Source organism: Morchella importuna (genome assembly GCF_003444635.1).
Source record: "Morchella importuna strain M04M26 chromosome Unknown Morimp01GS017, whole genome shotgun sequence".
Taxonomy (NCBI): Eukaryota; Fungi; Ascomycota; class Pezizomycetes; order Pezizales; family Morchellaceae; genus Morchella; species Morchella importuna.
Genome location: NW_025763414.1, coordinates 523,887 through 543,140, shown reverse-complemented (window position 1 = coordinate 543,140; position 19,254 = coordinate 523,887). Strand labels below are relative to the sequence as shown.

General features: G+C 47.5%; 6 protein-coding genes across 6 annotated transcripts; 4 read left to right on the top strand and 2 right to left on the bottom strand.

Moving 5' to 3' along the window:
* Positions 1-1,315: 1,315 nt before the first annotated feature.
* Positions 1,316-3,443, top strand: LAJ45_06044 (uncharacterized protein; the record flags this gene model as incomplete). The annotated part of the gene is made up of 7 exons (XM_046115612.1): positions 1,316-1,324; positions 1,384-1,460; positions 1,529-1,647; positions 1,709-1,812; positions 1,884-3,135; positions 3,189-3,340; positions 3,399-3,443. The coding sequence occupies 7 exons, from the start codon at positions 1,316-1,318 to the stop codon at positions 3,441-3,443; spliced, it is 1,758 nt and encodes a 585-aa protein (XP_045971196.1).
* A 41-nt stretch (positions 3,444-3,484) lies between these two features.
* Positions 3,485-4,480, top strand: LAJ45_06043 (uncharacterized protein; the record flags this gene model as incomplete). Its single annotated transcript, XM_046115611.1, has 4 exons — positions 3,485-3,588; positions 3,655-4,187; positions 4,247-4,372; positions 4,431-4,480. The coding sequence occupies 4 exons, from the start codon at positions 3,485-3,487 to the stop codon at positions 4,478-4,480; spliced, it is 813 nt and encodes a 270-aa protein (XP_045971195.1).
* Positions 4,481-5,643: 1,163 nt separating this feature from the next.
* On the top strand, positions 5,644-8,076 carry LAJ45_06042 (uncharacterized protein; the record flags this gene model as incomplete). The annotated part of the gene is made up of 2 exons (XM_046115610.1): positions 5,644-7,598; positions 7,659-8,076. The coding sequence occupies 2 exons, from the start codon at positions 5,644-5,646 to the stop codon at positions 8,074-8,076; spliced, it is 2,373 nt and encodes a 790-aa protein (XP_045971194.1).
* Positions 8,077-10,451: 2,375 nt separating this feature from the next.
* On the top strand, positions 10,452-11,793 carry LAJ45_06041 (uncharacterized protein; the record flags this gene model as incomplete). The annotated part of the gene is made up of 7 exons (XM_046115609.1): positions 10,452-10,496; positions 10,548-10,699; positions 10,768-10,776; positions 10,872-10,885; positions 11,012-11,487; positions 11,546-11,638; positions 11,716-11,793. 7 exons carry the CDS (start codon positions 10,452-10,454, stop codon positions 11,791-11,793), a joined length of 867 nt encoding a protein of 288 aa, XP_045971193.1.
* A 1,430-nt stretch (positions 11,794-13,223) lies between these two features.
* On the bottom strand, positions 13,224-15,182 carry LAJ45_06040 (uncharacterized protein; the record flags this gene model as incomplete). The annotated part of the gene is made up of 7 exons (XM_046115608.1): positions 13,224-13,409; positions 13,467-13,544; positions 13,604-14,266; positions 14,350-14,934; positions 14,994-15,002; positions 15,076-15,082; positions 15,154-15,182. 7 exons carry the CDS (start codon positions 15,180-15,182, stop codon positions 13,224-13,226), a joined length of 1,557 nt encoding a protein of 518 aa, XP_045971192.1.
* Positions 15,183-15,758: 576 nt separating this feature from the next.
* Positions 15,759-16,720, bottom strand: LAJ45_06039 (uncharacterized protein; the record flags this gene model as incomplete). The annotated part of the gene is made up of 6 exons (XM_046115607.1): positions 15,759-15,782; positions 15,882-15,942; positions 16,014-16,018; positions 16,306-16,393; positions 16,509-16,606; positions 16,664-16,720. 6 exons carry the CDS (start codon positions 16,718-16,720, stop codon positions 15,759-15,761), a joined length of 333 nt encoding a protein of 110 aa, XP_045971191.1.
* Between the last annotated feature and the right edge of the window lie 2,534 nt (positions 16,721-19,254).

The following is a 19,254-nucleotide window of genomic DNA, read 5'->3' as shown; positions in this document are numbered from 1 at the left end:
AGGCACCTTGAGTTATAAGTGGAGCAGAAAATGACGAGATGCCCAGAGCCCAATCTGGGCACATCGACCGAGAGTCTCATGGTTGCTTCTTACCCCCAATTCGTAATATACGGTACTGTATTTACATATTTTACTACATATTAGGATTCCTCAACACCCCACTTGCATAGAACGAACGCTGGCTGTTCCGCGAGGTCTTGAATTCTCCTTACTCGGGGCCCTCATCTATCCTGAAAAACGATCATCAAGCCAGTCAAGACGTTAAGGTCGGCAACGCGGCTGTTGAGAAGGCGATTCCTTCTCATTCTGTGTCACACTTCCGTGCACACTTTATGTTGTGTTACCTGCGTGTATGCGGTGCAACATAAGTACGACGGCCCTAGTGCACGACTGAGCCGCTGTCTTTCTACCTAATTACCACTCACAGCACATACATGTACCTAACACACTGCATTCTAGAGTAGGAATGTGAAGGTACATGTCGGGCGAGATAGGGATAACCCAATAGATCCTAAACTTATAGTTCCGCTCAATTACAGCGGCTCATAGCAAGCTCCAAGCCCTCTGTATGTGTGTAGACTGTCACTTTACCCACCTGCGAACGGCAAAGCAAGGTGGATCCTTCTCGGGGAAGCTTGTAGCCCGAGAGCCTTATTCGTTCTTATTGTACACGCGTCGCCGTCTTTGTGTTACCTTGCACACAATCAGTAATACCAATATGAACTGTGCTTGTGCTGCTGCTTCTGTTGTACTTGAACTCCTTCCCTCTCCCACTTTCCCTTCTTCATCCCTTTCTACCTCTGTTTACTTTCTTTGGTGATTTGAATACTTCCTTGTGCGAGGGCTACAGTTGTAGTTATTTCTGCCCTTGCCTCTGTTCTTCTTCCCTGTTGCGGGGGTTTATCGGATCTTCGTCCGCTGTTTGGTTGTGTTTCTGTCGTTGCGTCGAATTCGGCTGCACCCGTTGGTAAGTGCGTAACAGCCTCATTTCCTGAGCCTCACTCGCCTACAGAGTCCTACATTATTTCGCACGCAACTTGGTTATTTACAGCGGACTTCCGAGCTGAGCTATCCCCTCTACTTTCCTCACTCGCATGCCCTCAACATAAGGTTGAGTGTATTCAGCTCCAGAGCAGTCCTTGCTACTCCTCCCACTACAATCTGCCAGACCAAATTTCGACGCCATCTGTGTCGCACAATATTCTTCACGAGCAGCACATAAACCTCCAAAGCTATCAGAATATCTGTAAACGGACTCAAATAATCGACAGAAACTAAGCCTTTTAGCGCCAGTAGAAGGAATCGCAACAGAATTATGGCCACAGTTAGCCCTCCTTCATACATTTTAACAACCTATTTAGAATTGAGCTAATTCCTAGCCAGACGAACGGTGAATATGCGCAGCCTCGTAGAAGTTCCTCTGAGCCCATTGCGCAGCGCGATGATGAAGAAGCAGCACGGTAGGTTGAAAGCTCGCTGGCCGCCCAAGTTTTTAAGCGATAGCTAAATTAAAGGAATGCTATTGTAGGCTTGTTGGTCAAATGATCATGGTGGGATTTGATGGACTTAGCGTTACTCCAGAAATCCGCATGATGATAGAAAAGTACTATGTGGGAAGCATAATCTTAACACGAAGAAATATTCAAGGTAGGTTTCTTAGTCCCTGGTGAAATGCTTTTCTGCATGATGCAATTTTGACGGTATGTAGATGGGGTTCAATTGGCAAGCCTCACACAGGAGCTACAAAATATTGCACAATCTGTAGGATTCGATAGGCCGCTCATCATTGGAATCGACCAAGAGAATGGAATGGTATGCAGATAAGACAGACAAAGCCCTCTTTCATCCCGCCATGACAAGAGTCGGACTAATGTGATGCACAGCTCAGTCGATTAGGCGACGGAAAACGGGCCACTCAGTTCCCAGGCGCGATGGCTCTGGGGGCAACACGATCACAAAGTCAAGCCTTTGATATCGCGAAAGCGACTGCCAAAGAACTGGTCGCAGTTGGAATTAACTGGAACTTTGCGCCCGTTTTGGATGTGATCAATGAACATAATTCTACTAATGTTGGCGTGAGAGCTTTTGGGGATGATCCTCAACTAGTAGGTGGTCACGGGGTTGCATTTGCTGAAGGTCTTAGGGCTGGAGGAATGGGCCATTGTGTAAAGCATTTCCCGAGCACAGGCAGAACGACAAACAAGGATGGCAGTCGGAGTTCAACCTTTAACTTCAAAGCTCGAGATGACCTGGAGATGACAGAACTAGTCCCATTTAGAAAAGCTGTTGCGGCAGGATTGGACAGTGTAATGTTGACCTCGTCTGTGTGGGAAGAGAGTGGGGATGGCGGCATGGCAGATGCTAAACACGTTATTCATGACGTATTGCGAAGACAATTAGGATATGATGGCCTCACTATATGTGATACTACCGACATGCCATCCTTCACCAAACGCTCAAATATTGGAGAAGCCGCCGTTATGGCAATTAGAGTAGGGTGTGACATGTTGCAGATTTTGGGCAAACCTGAGACACAGAAGCAGGCAATTGAGGCTATTTACGAAGCCATTCGAAATGGGAATATAATCAGAAGCGAGATCTACCGATCCTCAGGGAGGGTCATGCAGTTGAAACAACACTACTTGAACTGGCGGACAGCTCTTGCTACTCCGGATTCAAATCGCCTACCTTCATTGATGCAGGAACATCAATCTCTCGCACGAAAGATTTACGAAAACTCGACAACGGTGGTTCGGGATGAAAAGAACCTTATTCCATTATCTGCGCGCATAAGGTCCTCAGAAAATGTTCTACTTCTTACACCAGTTGTGAGACCTCTTCATCAGAGAGCACCTGGAGAACCCCCAATAGATCCATTTGAGTACTTTGGCAAGGCACTTGCTCGAAAACACCCTAAAATTAGGCACGCTCCCTACACTGTGCATGGAATCACCTCAACTCACGTTGCCCTCATTAAGAGAGCCTCAGCAGTCATATTTGTTACTGTAAATGCAAATAGGCCAAACACTAGCTACCAACTAGAGACTGCTGGAGCGGTTCATCGTCTGTGTCTTAACAAGCCTTTAGTAACTCTTGCTGCATGCGACCCTTATGATCTTTTGATTGATAGAACATGTAAGCAGAGTTTCGAAGTGCATTTCATTTATATTATTGCTAATCATCTCCAGTTGGGACGTACATCTGCACATACGAATATTCGCAAACAGCACTGGAAACGGCGGCTGAAGTAATAATTGGTGGACGCCACGCACCAGGTGTTCTTCCTGTCAGTATACCAGGCACATCTGCTCTGAGGCAACAACATCAGTGGTTCGTTGAGGTATGGGAAAAAAGACGAGACCTTTTTGCCTCAGCGGACTTATGGCGAGATTGCTTAGGGCGAAAATGGCCGTTGGACGCAAGCACGCTCAGTGCTCTGCTAGACCGTCCCGGACAATCGAAACATTTTGTTGTGCGTCACACAATGACAAAGGAGCTATTGGGACTCGCTGTTACGTACACTATTCAGTCAGGAAGGGATGAGTTGATTGGGAGTTTAGCCCTGCTTATTGTTCGGCCTACACATAGGTATGTAATTTATTTACTTTCTAGATATGATAAATCCAGGTCATCCCAGCTAAGCATCGAAAACAGAAACTCTGGTATTGGAAGATCTTTACATGACGTTGCACTTCGACATCTATCAAAGCAGCCAGGAATGACATCACTTCAGCTTGGAAGTATATTTCCTCGTATATTTCCAGGTCTGCCTGTAGACTTGCCTGCTGAGGACCTGTCTTGGTTTTCCCACCGAGGCTGGAAATTGGGAGACAAATTTATCTATGATTTAATGATGAAAATCGATAATTGGACGGTTCCTGAAGGTATCCTTGGTCCACTACAAGAAAAAGGCGTTTCTTTCGGCTGCTGTAACGCAAACCAGTTTGATGCGCTGCTTGACTTTGAAGAGAAGAACTTCAGCACGTACACTGGATGGGTGGAGAAATACCACTCGTTAAAAGCAACGGATGATATTGCAGACGCTATGATCGCCTACACAAGCGAAGGGATTGTCGGAGCTGCTTTTATTTTTAGTCCTGTAGGGAACAACCAGATGTCTAGGGATGTACCTTGGCCGAAGGTAATAGGGGAGAGGGTTGGAGGGTTGGCTTGTTTAGGTGTTGGGGGTAAGTAATGGCTGTTCTAAATGGTTTCTAGGTCGTCACTAATCTTTGTTTTTTTATAGCTGGATATCGGGGGCAGGGCGTTGGGTTGGGTTTGATTTGTGCGGCAATTTTGGAGTTGAAACAAAGGGGCATGCGTGCATGCTTTGTAGACTGGGTCGACCTTGAAGGAACCTACGAACAACTTGGTATATTCCATCTCAGCTCCCAGGTTCTTGAACTTTACTGATATGAATCTTTGTATAGGGTTTGCCCAGTGGGGAAAGTACAGGGAGATTTGGCGGAACGTTGCATAATTTCAACTTATATATATTTCTTTCCATTTTATTTATTTTTTTGCATGGAGTGGGCATATGACAGATCAAAAGAGGAGAAGAAAAGGAGCATGGAACCGGCGCATTTGACGGGATATGTGCCGAATAAGGTACACATGGACCCAATCTTTGATTTAAAAAGTGGCGTTTTTTTCTTTCTTTCATTTTGTGGGGATAATGGGTTTTCGGGTTTTTCCTATTTCAATTTTTTTCCTTAGATACTTTACTATCGTCTACAAACCGAGCGTATTAGGCTCTGGAACTTGCCCCGCGCCTGGCACTGTATAGACGCTTTCTGTAATTGTGTAAATATGTAGATACTCTTGATACCCAAACGTGTTTACTGATAATACTCCCGGTTAGAAATTGAGTTATGGTTAGTTGGGTTACTCTGGTTGTGCCCCACCGAATCATAGCTAACTCCAACTGTTGCGACTTTGATTGATGCTGAAATCACGATTTATCACTCGTTATATCGCGCGCTAAATCGTATTTAAGTGCGAGTCAAATACTTGCCATCTGGCTTTTTGATCATTGACCCTAGGCTTCTAGTCTACCGGTCTGTCTAGTGGCAGCTCTGGAATAACCTAGCCGTCAATCGTCACCGTGGCAAAAGTTTGCTCCACCCTATAAGGAACTTTCCTTTCGGGTTTTGCAGATTCATCTAGAGCATGATTATAAGGATCTGAGGGTAGGGTATGCCCGTATCATTTCTTCTAAGCGCTGTAAATCCGGGGCATACAATTAAAGATTAAGGTGTAGTAGGCGTTTATTTCTATCTGTGGGTAGTGACCGATTATACTCAAGTACCGTAATTTATAGATGTCGAGTTGTCTAGAGAAAATAGGATACCTTTAAGCTTTCCGTCGCTGTTCCATGGTTCGTGATATTTGTAGTGGCGTGCGGCTACCAATATTAGTAACAATCTGCAGGTCGCTATCGGAAAAAAAAAAAAAAAATAGCTTTATCCAAACTAGTGTGACCCCTCCAAAACATAGAAAAAAAAGTCTACACCTTTCTGATCACTCCTCTTCCGTTCATGGTGAGGAAGCTGCTATCACAATCGCTTGAATACTTTCAATCGAACCTTCCGGTAGAGGGCAGTAGGAGGAGGAGAAGAACAACAACAAGAGGGAGGTTTAGCGATGCTGTCATCATTGCTATCACGACTGGCCCCACGGCCTGTGCTCTGCAGCGCAACTCAACGCGTCTTCCCAACACACAACGCCCTATACCTCTCCACCACCACCACCATCTTCAACGCAAATACCGGCGCCCCGCCAGTAAATAACCAGACCGGCAAATCACCCGAATACTACAGGCGTAAGGTCAGGAAGCAGAATTATTGGGACGATCTTCGGCAGAGGATGGAGAATTTGGAAAATGAGGATCCTTACGTTATATCCGACTCGGATGGTGAAGATATGCTAGCGCATGCGATCAAGCTATCGCTAGAAAAGTCACCAGAGAAGAGTTCGGGTAAGAGAAAGTCGGAGGCTATCGTGATCTCAGATGATGAGTCGGATGGACAGACATCGAGCAGGAAGGTGGCGAAAGGAAGCAAGGCAGAGCCCGCAAAGGAAGGTGGTGGCATGTCGTCGATGGGTATGGATAGAGCCCAGATGGAACGTGAGAGGCTTAAACGCTTGGGACGGGGCGATCTGGTCTCTGCAATAGGAGGGCAGCAGAAGAGCTTTGGGGAGCAGCAGAAGCGGGGGGATCGTAATCCAAGTTCATCCACCATCACCATCACCGGCAGCGCGGCGGCGGCGGCAACAGTAGAATCTCTTAAGAGAACCAAGACAACCAGTTCCGATACCAGTAGTTCTGTGGTGAAGAGCGAGGGTACCAAATTGACTGGACCAAACCCGATGAATCTTCCATTCCCTCAGGGTGTTGTTAAGAAGACCTGGGTACTTGGCCAGCCGCGCAATGGAGATGATATCAAGTTTGAAGAGATCTTTGACCCAAATACCATCTACGGCGCTGTCCTATCTGCCTACCAGTGGGACTTTGAGTGGGTATTCTCCAAGATACCGCCAAGGAAGCTACAGCGGTTTATCATGATCGTGCAGGCAAGGCGCGACGAGGATAAGCAGCAGTATATCTCAATGTTCAAAGAATTCCCGCGGGCTGATGCCGTCTTCCCGGATATGGAAGACATCAGCTCCATGCACAGCAAGTTACAACTTCTCTTCCACAAGCGCGCCGATACAGGCGAAGACTGGCTGCGCATTGTACTCCCCACGGCGAATCTGACAAGCTATGACTGGGGTGAAACCGGTACCATGGAGAACATGGTCTTCATCATTGACCTACCACGTCTGCCCACCCCAGAGGTATCGCGTCTGCAGTTCCCCACGGAGCTCCTCCGCTTCTGCGAAGCACAGAAAATACCGCAAGACGTTCTTAGACGCTTCTCCCAGTACGATTTCTCGGCAACCGCCCACATGGCTTTCATCCACTCCATCGGTGGCGCCCATTACGATGAAGATATCCGGCTCAACACCGGATACCCAGGCCTCGGAAAGGCAATCAAGGAGCTTGGCTACGCCTCCCCGAAGGGCCACGAGATTGACTTCGTCACAGCTTCCCTCGGGGCGACCCATAATGACTTCATTGTGAATATGTACAACACAGCCATGGGCTGTGACGGGACCGCAGAGGTTTTGCGACGTCCACTGATCCAAGAACCGAAGAAGAAGGGAGTTAAGAGGAAGAAGACTCCGCCGCGCGGGAAGGGCAGGCCGGCACAGGATTCAGACGAAACAGCATCCGAAGAACCTTTGGAGATCGATGAGGAGGAGACCTCCTGGACGCGCGTTAAAGAGCGCTTCCGTGTATATTTCCCCAGTCGCGAAACGGTACGGAGGAGCTTTGGTGGCTTGAATGGCGGAGGGACCATCACCTTTGTTCAGGATCAGTGGCGGGATCCGGAATACCCAAAGAGCATTCTCAGGGACTGTGAAAGCGTCAGAACGGGCCTGGTTATGCACAGCAAGATCATGTTTGTGAGACCCCCAGTGCAGCTAGAAACGGCCGGTGGTAAGCTGGATGCATGGGCCTATGTAGGCTCTGCCAATCTCAGTGAAAGCGCCTGGTAAGTGACTCCAAGGATATAAAAGCAAGCTCGAACCGGCCAGGGACTAACACACAACAGGGGCAAACTGATTCTCAACCGCGCAGTCGCCGTGCCAAAGATCAAGATCAAATGCAAGAACTGGGAATGCGGTGTCGTAATTCCTATATTTGCCCGCCCAGAACAATCCAGCGGACAAACGCTATCCGGCGAACCAGTCCCCGCGCGCACTGAACCACTAGGCCTGGAGGTGTTTGAGAAAACCGTCCCAGTCCCCATGATTACGCCGGCGGAGCCGCTAGGTGGGGTCCGCCCGCCGTGGTTCTTCGCGGAGATTCATGAAATCAGGAGGAAAGATCTCAAGGACGAGCATAAAAAGGTGAAGATGCAGGCGCGCTTGGAGAGAAGGGGGAGCGTCATCAAAGTCGGAGCCCAGATCATCGGTCAACGCCGAAGGAGTGGAGTAAGAGAGGTAGGAGGTCTCTCACCCCCTAGTTAGGTGTGGCGTTTATACCCGGGTGGTGGGTTCCTATATCGGGTGCAGCGGGAATCTTTTTTTGTCCATTTTTCTCCTCTGTGGGCTGGGAGTTACACAGCTGTATCTGTATCTGTATTTTTTATATGGGGGGATATATGGGTGGTTAGTAAAAAAAAAAACCGAGGTGATATGAGTTAGGGGCGTTTTAGTGGCCATGCAATTAGTTTAGTTTTTTACATACTTGTATTTTATATATTTTACCTCCCCCTACCCCCCTTTCTATCTCCATTCCTTCTTATAGGACCAATCTTGGGATTTTGGTATCTGGGTGGAATATGGCGGTATTGTTTATGGGAATGTATCTTTTAGACTGCCCTGAAGGCTGGTTTAACATTATACCAATTGGACATCAATATTATGGTTTCCTGAAATGAGAGTTTGGCCTGCAGCAACTGGTCCGAGATGATTCAATGTGAGTTTCGTAGATTTGAGCTTAACCTTGAGGTGGGCCAGTGACCTTTTTTAAGCCACTGGTCTGAACCCTAACCCTTATATGACCATTGACACTGGCCTCGGCCCAACCAACACTTTAGACACTAGGGTAAGCCCACTTTACTCGAGGCCGCGTATAGATCATTATATCTAGATACGTGGTTACCTTGTAAGGGAGCTTTGCGCCATTTATAGAATCACTGCTTAGCTGCAAGGGTTTGTAGCTAGGTCGATAGCTCGATATGAGCAGGAGTACATCGACTACGAAGGGTATCGTTGGGCTTCTAAAACTTACACGTTAAGCGTCCGGAAATAGGTAGTCAAATAGTTCACTGATACCTTGGACTACAGGAGAGAGACCACTGAGTTTGGATGGGCAGAGTCCTTAGCTACAGTGGTAAATACCTAGCCTAGGGTATTGACCATTGACTGCACGGGCGGACGCAATGGAAGATCCAGGGACAAGTGATCTACAGATAGACCCTCCCGTACTATTGTGTCTCGCATCAATATCACTATACCTGTCGAACATGACTAGTTTATGTGCGCACGAAAATATGGCACTACGATCATTGACCCTCGGCACATTCCGCTGTGGAATCCTGGCGGTTTTTCTTTTTTGTTTAATTCATTAATTGCATGAATCCTGGCGGTGGTGGGTTGGTAGGATTTTGAGGCAGGTCCCTCTGGCTCGTCGGGGCTCGTGGGTCTTACTGTTCTGTAGGAGGTGCCAACTTCGAGGCTGGGGATCGAAAGCCTCGCATGCACTGGGTCCGTATTAAGCTCCTAGTTCAGCATCACGAGACCCAGTATATACACTTACATAGATACATGTAGTGAGAATGAAGCTGGTACATAGTCGAAAGTTCCCCCAAAGCAATGGGCACCCCAATAAAGTAAGTAAGTGGCCAAAATTCAATATACTCAAGGTGTCTTGTAGAGAGCCGTTGGTAGTCATACGAGCAATATATGCAATAGAGGTTAAGGATATCGTAGCAGAGACGTGGCCGAAACGTAGTCACCACTAGGGTATTTATTTAGCGAAGTTTTTTACGAACCACTTGATCCAATCATCACATATCTAACTTCAGTTGGAAACACCTCCTATACAGCTTGCGGTAAGATTATTGTAGAAATATGGGAGGAGTCCTATTGGCTTGCCCAGCCACAGAAATCCTGTTTTTAGACCCCTGTTTCTACAATAATTTTACCTCTCGCTGTATATATGGATTTATACTAGAGGAGGACATTGCCTAGTATCAAGCCTCCCACAGCTTCGTCTTACGGCAGGAGACTTGGTAGGATGGCACGTTATAGACGTGTGTGTTTCTGGGAGGTTAGAAGACGTGAAATTTTCACTGCCCCTAGGACACTTTCTAGCTCTCGAGTCCCATACCCAGCTGAGTTGATTTTATTCACGGTGTCAGTGTCAGTGTCAGTGTCAGTGTCAGTGTCAGTGTTCCTCTCTCCTTCCTAACATATCCAGTATTCAGAAAACAAACACACAGGGGTGGAGGGCAGAGCAATGCTGAGCGATCTGGTGATAGTCCATAGGGTACGTATACGCCAACAAGCAAGTAGGTACAGCTCACGAAGGGCTGCTCCACTCACGAACGGTAAGCACCGTCCATGGGCAAGGATATCCCTGCAAGCCCTGCGGCTCCAAAAAGCTTAGCCCTCTTGGCGGGCTAGCCCCCACCCACCACGTCATACACCCGCGGCCGCCATCTTGCCCACAAGAGTCGACGACATACAACCAACAGGTACACAAATAAATAAATACAAGTCCCTCCCCCACATCTACAACTCCCCCCCCCCCATAACACCACGCCATTAATATGTCCAACACGCCCTCCTCCCCCCTAGCCGCGCCAACCCCCCGCACTTATCTCCCTCCCTCATGCATGCCCCCGACCGCCAGCTCCCCGCCACAGCAGTTGGTATGGCTTGTAAGCTTCTCTCCCCTCCCTTGATTTTAACAATACTCACAATAGACACAGGTATTCGGCGCAACTGGGCACCTCGGCCGCTCCATCTGCCGCGTAGCGCTCAAGCGCGGCGATCTCGTGACGGCGGTTGGAAACCGTACCGTACCCGGTGAAGAGGCGAGCATGGATGGATGGCACAAGAACTGTCAGGGCTTGTGTGCGATGTGAGAGTTGCGTCGACGGTCAAGGAGGTACTTGAGAAGTGTTTGGAGTGTTGGGGGAGGGTGGATAGGGTTGTTAAGTAAGTTTGCACCTCCTCGGTGGGGGGTTGGAAGGGGTAATGGTTGATGTGCGGGTAATGATTGATGCAAAGGTTTTTTCTTTTTGAGGGAGTAGTTGTACGGGATATGGTAGGTGATTCCGTGCTATGATGTGACCTTTGTTCGTGCCTAAAGACTAGCTCTTCTGATCTATCTCATCATACTCTATTCCGTCCTTCCAATACCACTAACACTAACCTCCCCCACTCCCTATAGGAATAATAGGCGCCTGCGAAGACCAAGACAACCACGAAATCCGCGCCCAATTCACCACAAACACCCTCGGTACCCTGAACATCCTCCAAAGCACCCTCCCCTACCTGCGCACGCGCCCCGGCGGCGGCGGCCATTACCTCCTCTTCTCCTCCACGGCCGGCACTCTCGGTATCCCCGGCCTCGGCCCCTACTGTGCCACTAAATGGGCTATCGAGGGCCTCGCCGAGTCGCTCCTGTACGAGGTCGAGCCGCTCGGAATCAAGGTCACCATCGTGATCCCGGGGGTGTCACGCCGCGACGAGCCGGACGAGGCGCTCCATGGGCCCGCGCCCATGTGGGGGCACTTTCTACTCAAGCCGCCCGAGGATGCGTATAGGGCGACGAGTAGTCCGGCGCAGCATGCGACGAGGATGATTGACTGGTTGAAGTATAGGGAGCCGACGAGCGCGGTGAGGTGTGCGGAGATTGTGTGGGAGGTGAGTTTGATTCTATGAGGGGGCTGACTAAGGGGGCGGGCGCTGACGCGGGAGGCAGTTGGCGCATTGTGTGCATCCGCCATTGAGGCTGTTTATTGGGAATCATGCGGTCGAGGCGATTAGAGACCGGCTGAGGTCTACGATTGAGGAGGTTCGTTTCCTTCTTCTTTTTATCTTGGAGTATATTGGGGGGTTAGGGTGCGTACTAATATGCTGTGATGGGAGTAGATTGAGGACTGGAAACACCTCAATTATGCCAGTAGAGACGAAGACGGTGGTGGGAACATGGGTGAGGGCGCAGAGTAGCTAAACGTACACTTAGAGCTCTGTTTTTTTTGTTTTTTTCTTGCTACAGCGGATATATCTGAACGGGGCGGACTCTAGTCCCTCCTTCGTAATATAATATTTCAAATCCATAAACCAACGAGTGAGTGACATTCCGACTTAGATCACATACCATCACTCGCAACAAAGCAGGCTAGTCTCTTTACGGTAGCCAGTATTAGTAGCGACTAAAAAAAATAGTAAGCCTACTAAAATAATAATAATAGTAGTAGTAAGAACCCATAAGCAGCCAAGTGCGGGGAATAGTAGGCTGCACTAGGCTACAAGTATCAACTAACCCCCCATCTACCAACTTACCAAACCCCATCTATGTACCTACTACTAACGTCACCCCAATTCGGCCGCGTTCGTGCATACATATCTAGCTGTGCCGCTTACTGCTTATCTAATTCCATTTAACTACCCCCCTCCCTCCCCTCCACCTCCATCGTCCACCCCCATCCCCGCTTGTTGCCTTGTTTGCCTTGCCTTATCTTGCCTTGCCTTACCTTGCTACACTACACTACACTACTACACTCCATTCCACTGTCAGACGAATTGAAATCGCCACTAGTAACGGGTTCTAGAGTACATGCAGTCTAGTGCGGTAGCTAGGCAACTCAGGTACACAAGGCAATCTCGTTTAACAGGCAGCAGGTACCTACATATCACTAGCGCGTACCACGCCGCCACATGGCTGCTGCTGCTTTAATCTCAATCTCAATATAATATGTACCTACATGTAGGTACTTCTACCAGGTACGGGTGTGTATCATTTCAAAACTAGCGAGTCGCTGTTTTTTTTTCTTCTGGGGGGAACCACGGGCGGGAACAGGGTGGTTCCCGGCCGCGGTTCGCCATACGATGTCCATGGCAGCACAGCCCGAAGGCGTGGTGGGTGATCGGCTGGGCTAGGTTGGACTGGGCTGGGCTACGTTATAAGAGCCTGTCTTATAGGGGCCTGTGCCAATCATCTACTCTACCTATAATGCACGTTTCTTATACGATGGTACATACGTTTTTTTTTGCAGTGGAGAAGTAAAATAATGATTTTTTATATGCCAGAAAACACCTATCACTACATGTGCACGAAAGTTTATATATGCTCCCCTACCAAGAAATGCAACCCTACGTACAGGAAAAAGAAAAACGATGCTGAGTAACGACATGCATGCATATATTGAGAGAGAGGGGGAGGGAAAAGAAAAAATATATAAAACTGTCAGAGTGAGAATATATGACTAGAAACCTGCATGTCAATATGCCGATAAATAGTATTGGGGGCGGGGAGGGAGTTGTTCCTGTCAACCAGTCTTTATGTTTGCCCTATTGGATAAAAATAATATAACCAAATCTTTGTGTTCCATATTCCGATTCCAAGGAGGGCCTGGGTCGATATGGGTTACGAATATCTAAATCTCCGGGCTCGAAGGAGGGCTCGTAACATGAGAACTTGGAGACGAAGTATCCGACTCCGACTCCGAATCCGATATAGCAGCCGACGAAGCGCCAAAATTCGCCGCATAAGCAGGGGACGTGAAATCCCACAGCATCACCGTCTTATCATCCGACACGCTGGCGAAAAAACATGGATCCACCTGAATCACAAAAGGCTCAGCATGCCACAAAGACCAAACTGCAAGACATTGACTTACGGCTAAAGCATTAACCTCGCCCCTGTGCTCAAAGGGTTCACATATAGGAGTTCCATCTTCCCCAAACAACCGGACAGTCTACCTATTATTAGAATACCAAAAGAAGATGCGCGTTGCACAGGAAAGAGTATACACACATGATCAAAGGAACCCGTAAGAAGGAAACCGTCCGTGGCGCCAAGACATCTCACAGGCAGATCGTGGGCCTTTCCCACCAGCAAGTCCGACTTTGGAGTCCAAACGATCTTCGCATTGAAGTTGCCCACACTGTAGACTGAGAAGTCTGGCCATGCCACGAAAAGGTCACCCTCGTCACGTGAGGGATGCAAGAGGCAAAGGTGCTCCGGTGGTAGGTCCAGTGTGGAGCCGCAGAAGGACTTTATGGTTATTTCCCGCTCGCCGTATTCCCACAGATCACGCTTGTTGTTCCGGTCCATCTTTCGTGAACTTGGTGTCACCTGGGAGACGAGATTGGACGATGTGAAGAGGAAAGGCTTTTGGTAGTGCATGGAAAGGTTCTTTTGCTGGAAGGGACCATTATTTGGTATCTGGATGTTAAGAAGCCATTTAGGGCAGTATTCCACTTTGGGGGCCTCCTCCGACGAAAGGCCGCTGGCTTTGGGGACACCTATGTCCCAGAATGAGATCTCGCCACTATGACAGCCCACAATACATATCGTGCCCTCTAACAGTATGCTGACGACAGGCGACGGGACCGGGAAACTTGCGACTAACGAGAAGGCTCGACTCTCGACAGGTACATCCTCCGCATCTCTACGAGCGATGTGCACCATCATGTGCTGCAATACCCCCCGATATTAGCATACGTTGTCCCCTTCCCACATACACACTACACTACCCCCAGGAATTTGTGGTTTAATACCCATGTTCCAATAACCAGATGATCGCCGGCTAACGCCATAGCAGAAGCCGCTGGACGTGGGCCCCGGATGTCCCCTTCCCTACGATCGTCGCCCAAGCAGAAGCTGCTAACCGCCTTTTCCGTCTGGGTACTCCAAAACACCACCTTCCCCGAGCGGTCCCCACTTATGACCAGACTGTACACCGGATCAATTAAGGCCGAGAGAAGTACGTCTGCGTGCTCAAAGGACACATTCAAGTTGGTCTTCCGCCAAGACTTCCCACTGTTCCATTGCTTCAAGAGGTAGAGATCTCGGAGTGCCAAGTCACGGAGTGTCGATAAATCCGAAAAATATGTGGATGCCGATAGACGCGGAAATCTCCGAAGAAGCTCCTGGGCAGCATTTGCCTTGAGAGGGATAGGATCCCGGCCATGTGTAACGTTGTTGTACTTCCTTAGGAGATGAGGAATGTATAATGAGTCGTCAATGAGCGTGTGTGAACGCCATGTACGACTCACTGCTGAACACATGAAGATATCTTTAATATCAAGCAGTGAGAGAACAAGTCTCGAAAGTTCCAGGGGAAGTTCCGAGATGAAGTCCCTCTTCAATTTTCTTCCTTCGAGTGTTGCCATGATGTTTCGGTAACACTTGGGTTTGGTACTCTGGGAATCTATAAAAGAGATAATGGATTAAATAAAAAATAAAAAGAAGAGTTATTGGTGGGATGGTGAAGTATAACGGACCAATTTACTATTATCTTCTCATCAAAAGTATCCGGAAATAAGTCTTCTCACTGGAGGGGAGGGTGTTATTGTGAGTACACGGTGGCAATACAGAAATTCACCCCCATCGACGAGTATAAGAGGGGCAGTTAAGAAGGGCTTTTCTGGAGTGACAGCTTACATGTGGTTGATCAAATGAGGGGGCGATGCTCATAATGATATATGAGTGTATAAATAAGCCCTTCCTGAATTCCGCTTTGAGGGCATATGCAGGACAAAGCTTTCTGCGTTAATCTTCTTGATACTCGGCAAATAGAGCCAACAGCCGATTGGCAGCAGCCAAACTTAGATAGGATTTGACCTGCAGGGGTATAATGTGGTTCCTGTGGAATTTGTCCTGGGGTAAATGGCAAAAAAGGTATGTGATAACGCCTGAAAAGAGACAAGCCGAGACCTCGAACAGGGGGCCGAGAAACTCAAAGAGGTGAGTGAACACTGATCTGGAAGAAAGAGAGAGACTAGAACGAGAAACAGGGGTCCATCTGAACCTAGCTGGGTTGTACGGTTCGGTGTAACTGATGCAGCGCAAGCATGAGCATGAGCATGAGCTACGGAGAAGTGTAGATATTTAGACAGGAAAAAAAGATATCGTACGATCCCGGGGGGTCTCCATGAAATAAGTTTCAAAAATGAAAGAGGTGGCATCATGGTTTATTATGCTCCTTTATCTTTATCTCGGAGGGGGGGTCTTCTAAGCCTTCGTTTTCTTCGACCGTCGAGCAAAGAAAGAACGAAAAAAAGGATTGTAGGATTAACCCATGGCATACCCTTACATACACACCCACCGGCGGTGCCTTTTTCACCTCTCTTTCCACCACGAGGGGAAAACTTAGCCGAATCAAGTCAGAATCTCTGGGTCATGCTAATATTTAATTCTACTCGATACAGGGTGTACGTACGTGCTCTACCTCTGTAGCACACACACACACCGAGCACACACACCGAGCACGCATACATATCCGTCCATACATACACGATACGATCGCTAAGGGAACCGCTGAGAGAAAAGTCCCGATACTGATCGGTTTCCACATCCTTCTCTCTTGCTTCTGCATCTTTTCTGTGTGTGTCTAGCTGGTCTGAGTCGTCTGTGCGTGTGTGTGCGACAACCACAGTGAAATATGGTAAAGAGCAACGCGCGCAACAGCCTTCTGCCTACAGCGGATAATATGTACATCATTTCCAGCTAACTTTAAGCATGCGGGTAGTTGCAGGGTCTGTGGGAACGCGGCGGATAAACGCGATGATAAAGGCTTGCCATCTTGTAAATCGAAGGGTGCTATATATAGTCAGCTAGTGCGCTGATTCATCCATGATCCATCTCATTAGGAACACTCTGTACTACTAGTCCCTAGGACTACATAGGAGATCTAGCCCGCTACTAGTACTAATACCATTGAGCAGAGTATGTAGTCCTCAAAATGCGATGAGACATTTCGCGGGGTGTTTGCCTGACCCCGCATTCCGAATACCGAACGGCGAGGTTTCTGACCTTAAGATCCTATCAGCACTCAAATCTGAAATCCTAACCTCTTAAGATGCAATATACCTTCAATCTATCGCTGCATGACAAAATCCGAGAATGATGTAGATTACATAACCACATTGCAGACTAATATGAGTTTGTTGGGTGCTGACTGCTGTGCAATTCGTTTCTGCGCAGGATGTCGGTCGAACTATTGGTTCCTCGACGTAGTAGATATAGGATATGTGAACAAAGACTTCAGCCTTAGAACACGCTGTGTCATGTCTTCGCTTCATCCTTCCTTCCTCATTCTCTGTGCTTTCCTGGGGTGGTGTCACTCGGTTGGAAGAATTTGGAATAGTGAACGCAAGAGGTTATTTTGGTTGGTAAACATAATCACTGCACTGCAGCAACTGTGTTTATGCATGGAACTTAGAGTATGAGTAACGGTTTTTGCCCAACCTCCAAACTGGGGCTGGAAGATCTGGGGTGTCTGTGTCTTTGCCACAAACATGGTTTTCATCTCTTATTCAATGTGGCTATGTATGTATGTAGTTACACAGGAGCTATTTCTCAAAGGAGGCCTCTGTCCAGAATCCAGGCCTTGTCGCACAACAGTGTGATAGTGGTATCGATGGCAGTGGTGTGTCTACTAAGCCAATATGGCCTTTGACTTATGTACGCACTTTAGAAGTACTCGCGACCAGCAACAAGAACCCGAAAATGCACGTCCTAATCTGCAATTTCCATTGGAGTAGAAGTCAAAAATACACCAAAGACTTGCAGCTGCATATTCGGGTTCTTGTTGCTGGTCGCGAGTAGAGTACATATGTACGTCATATTACATGCCAAGGGAGGCAGCGTTAGCTACCGCCAAAACTCGAAAAATTGGCTATCTCCGGCCAGGGATTATCGCTCGAGTGATTGGTTGAATGGCATCGATCTGCATCAGAAGTTTCCCATACAAGTAATTTTGATCTCTGGAAGCTAGCCAATTTTTCGAGTTATGGCGGTATATAGCATTTTTGTTAATTACTACGAGCACATACAAGCAGTAAAAGAGGCACAATTACTTAAAGTTCTGACGCAGCTAAACGCTTGTTGCCCTGGTGTTACCTGCTCTGGTCAGCAGGTACAGCCTGCCTGCACAAATCGCAATCTGCAGAATATATTTTTTGCGGATGCGAAATTGAGTGTGGGAGTTTGTGATTACACCCAGGGTTGTTTCAACGTTTGGACAGGTCTTATGTTTAATCAGAGGACATCGACAAGCCCCTCCCAGGACTTTCGAAATAATAAGAGCTCAAGTCCTACCAAACTGCTAATAAATCCCCCTGTATATTAATCACGTGATACCAGTACGAATCCAGCAGTCAATCCGGTTAGCACAAAAGTCTCAATTTCCTAATACGTTTTTTGTATCCTGATCGGCCGGAGTAGACGGGGACAATATCCTTTAGATCTCCTGCATAGATATGCTAGTGCTGTATATATGCCCTTTGAACCCTATACTGATAGATCCGTCTTGGCCTCTAACCAACGCAAGGGGAGTGACAAAGCTCCTTTATGCATGTAATATGATAGACTCGGAAGGTTTCCGACTAGGAACAGCTAAAAGAGAGATTCAACCACCCCACAAACTTAGGTATCGGACCAGGACCAATGTGCTACAAAACACAGGAAATGTAGTCAGTTTTTTACCGCCAGAAAGGTAGTACATATAGCTTCCTTTGGAAGTATCCTCAAACGCTTGTTTAAATTTATATATTCAAATAATTTTCGATGTTATGGAGTATAAAGAACCCATCTAAGTGATATTGCAGGGGCCGTTAACAAACTTTGAATATAGAATGTTTTAACCGGAACCACCGATAACTACCTGCTTCTAACCTCTCCATGTCCATATCTTCGAGTGAATATCATTGCCTAAACAACAATCGCACGGGCCTCATATGTTAAAGGATATTCTTGCCGTACTACAAGAATAATGAGGTGAACTAAAGGCAAAGTTAATGAAGACACCCATGGATATAATCTGAATAAAACTCAGATGCCTCAATATAATAGCCGATTTAATAGTTTAAAGCCTAGAACGGGTACCACATATACAACACAGTGACTATAAGTCGATAGGAACCCGAGTAGATGGTTAGGAAATGGTTTTTGACCTCATGAGATATGGTGTTCGATTGCGTTATGAGCACCCTACCCTATCAAAGGGTCTTCCTGGAGGCGATGTATAAGTATCACTGGCAAGACAGTGTGTACGCTTTTCAAGTATCTGACACGGGCCAGGGCCCAACGTTTGATTGGGTATATCTCTAGCTGAAACTTGTTGATAGCTATCCCGTTATTTCACTGCCTGCTTGAATATTTCCTCGGGGAATTCAAAACTCAGTTTATGAACAACTCGATCACGGCACTCTCAGGCGTAAAAGCACACAAGAAACAGTTGAGATCGCAAATTCTTGCGACAAGGCGCTGTGAAGACTTTAGAAACTCGATCTGACCGATTATCAAAACCCCGCTTCTCAATGCCGGGCTGTGCACCCGATTGACCTTGTGTCTCTTACGATAACAGTTAAAGTTTTATCCAATAATCAAGACGAAAGGTGCCGTAGCGTTTCATAGTTGTTTACTCTGAAGAACATCGTCAAATTCGATTATTGTAAATA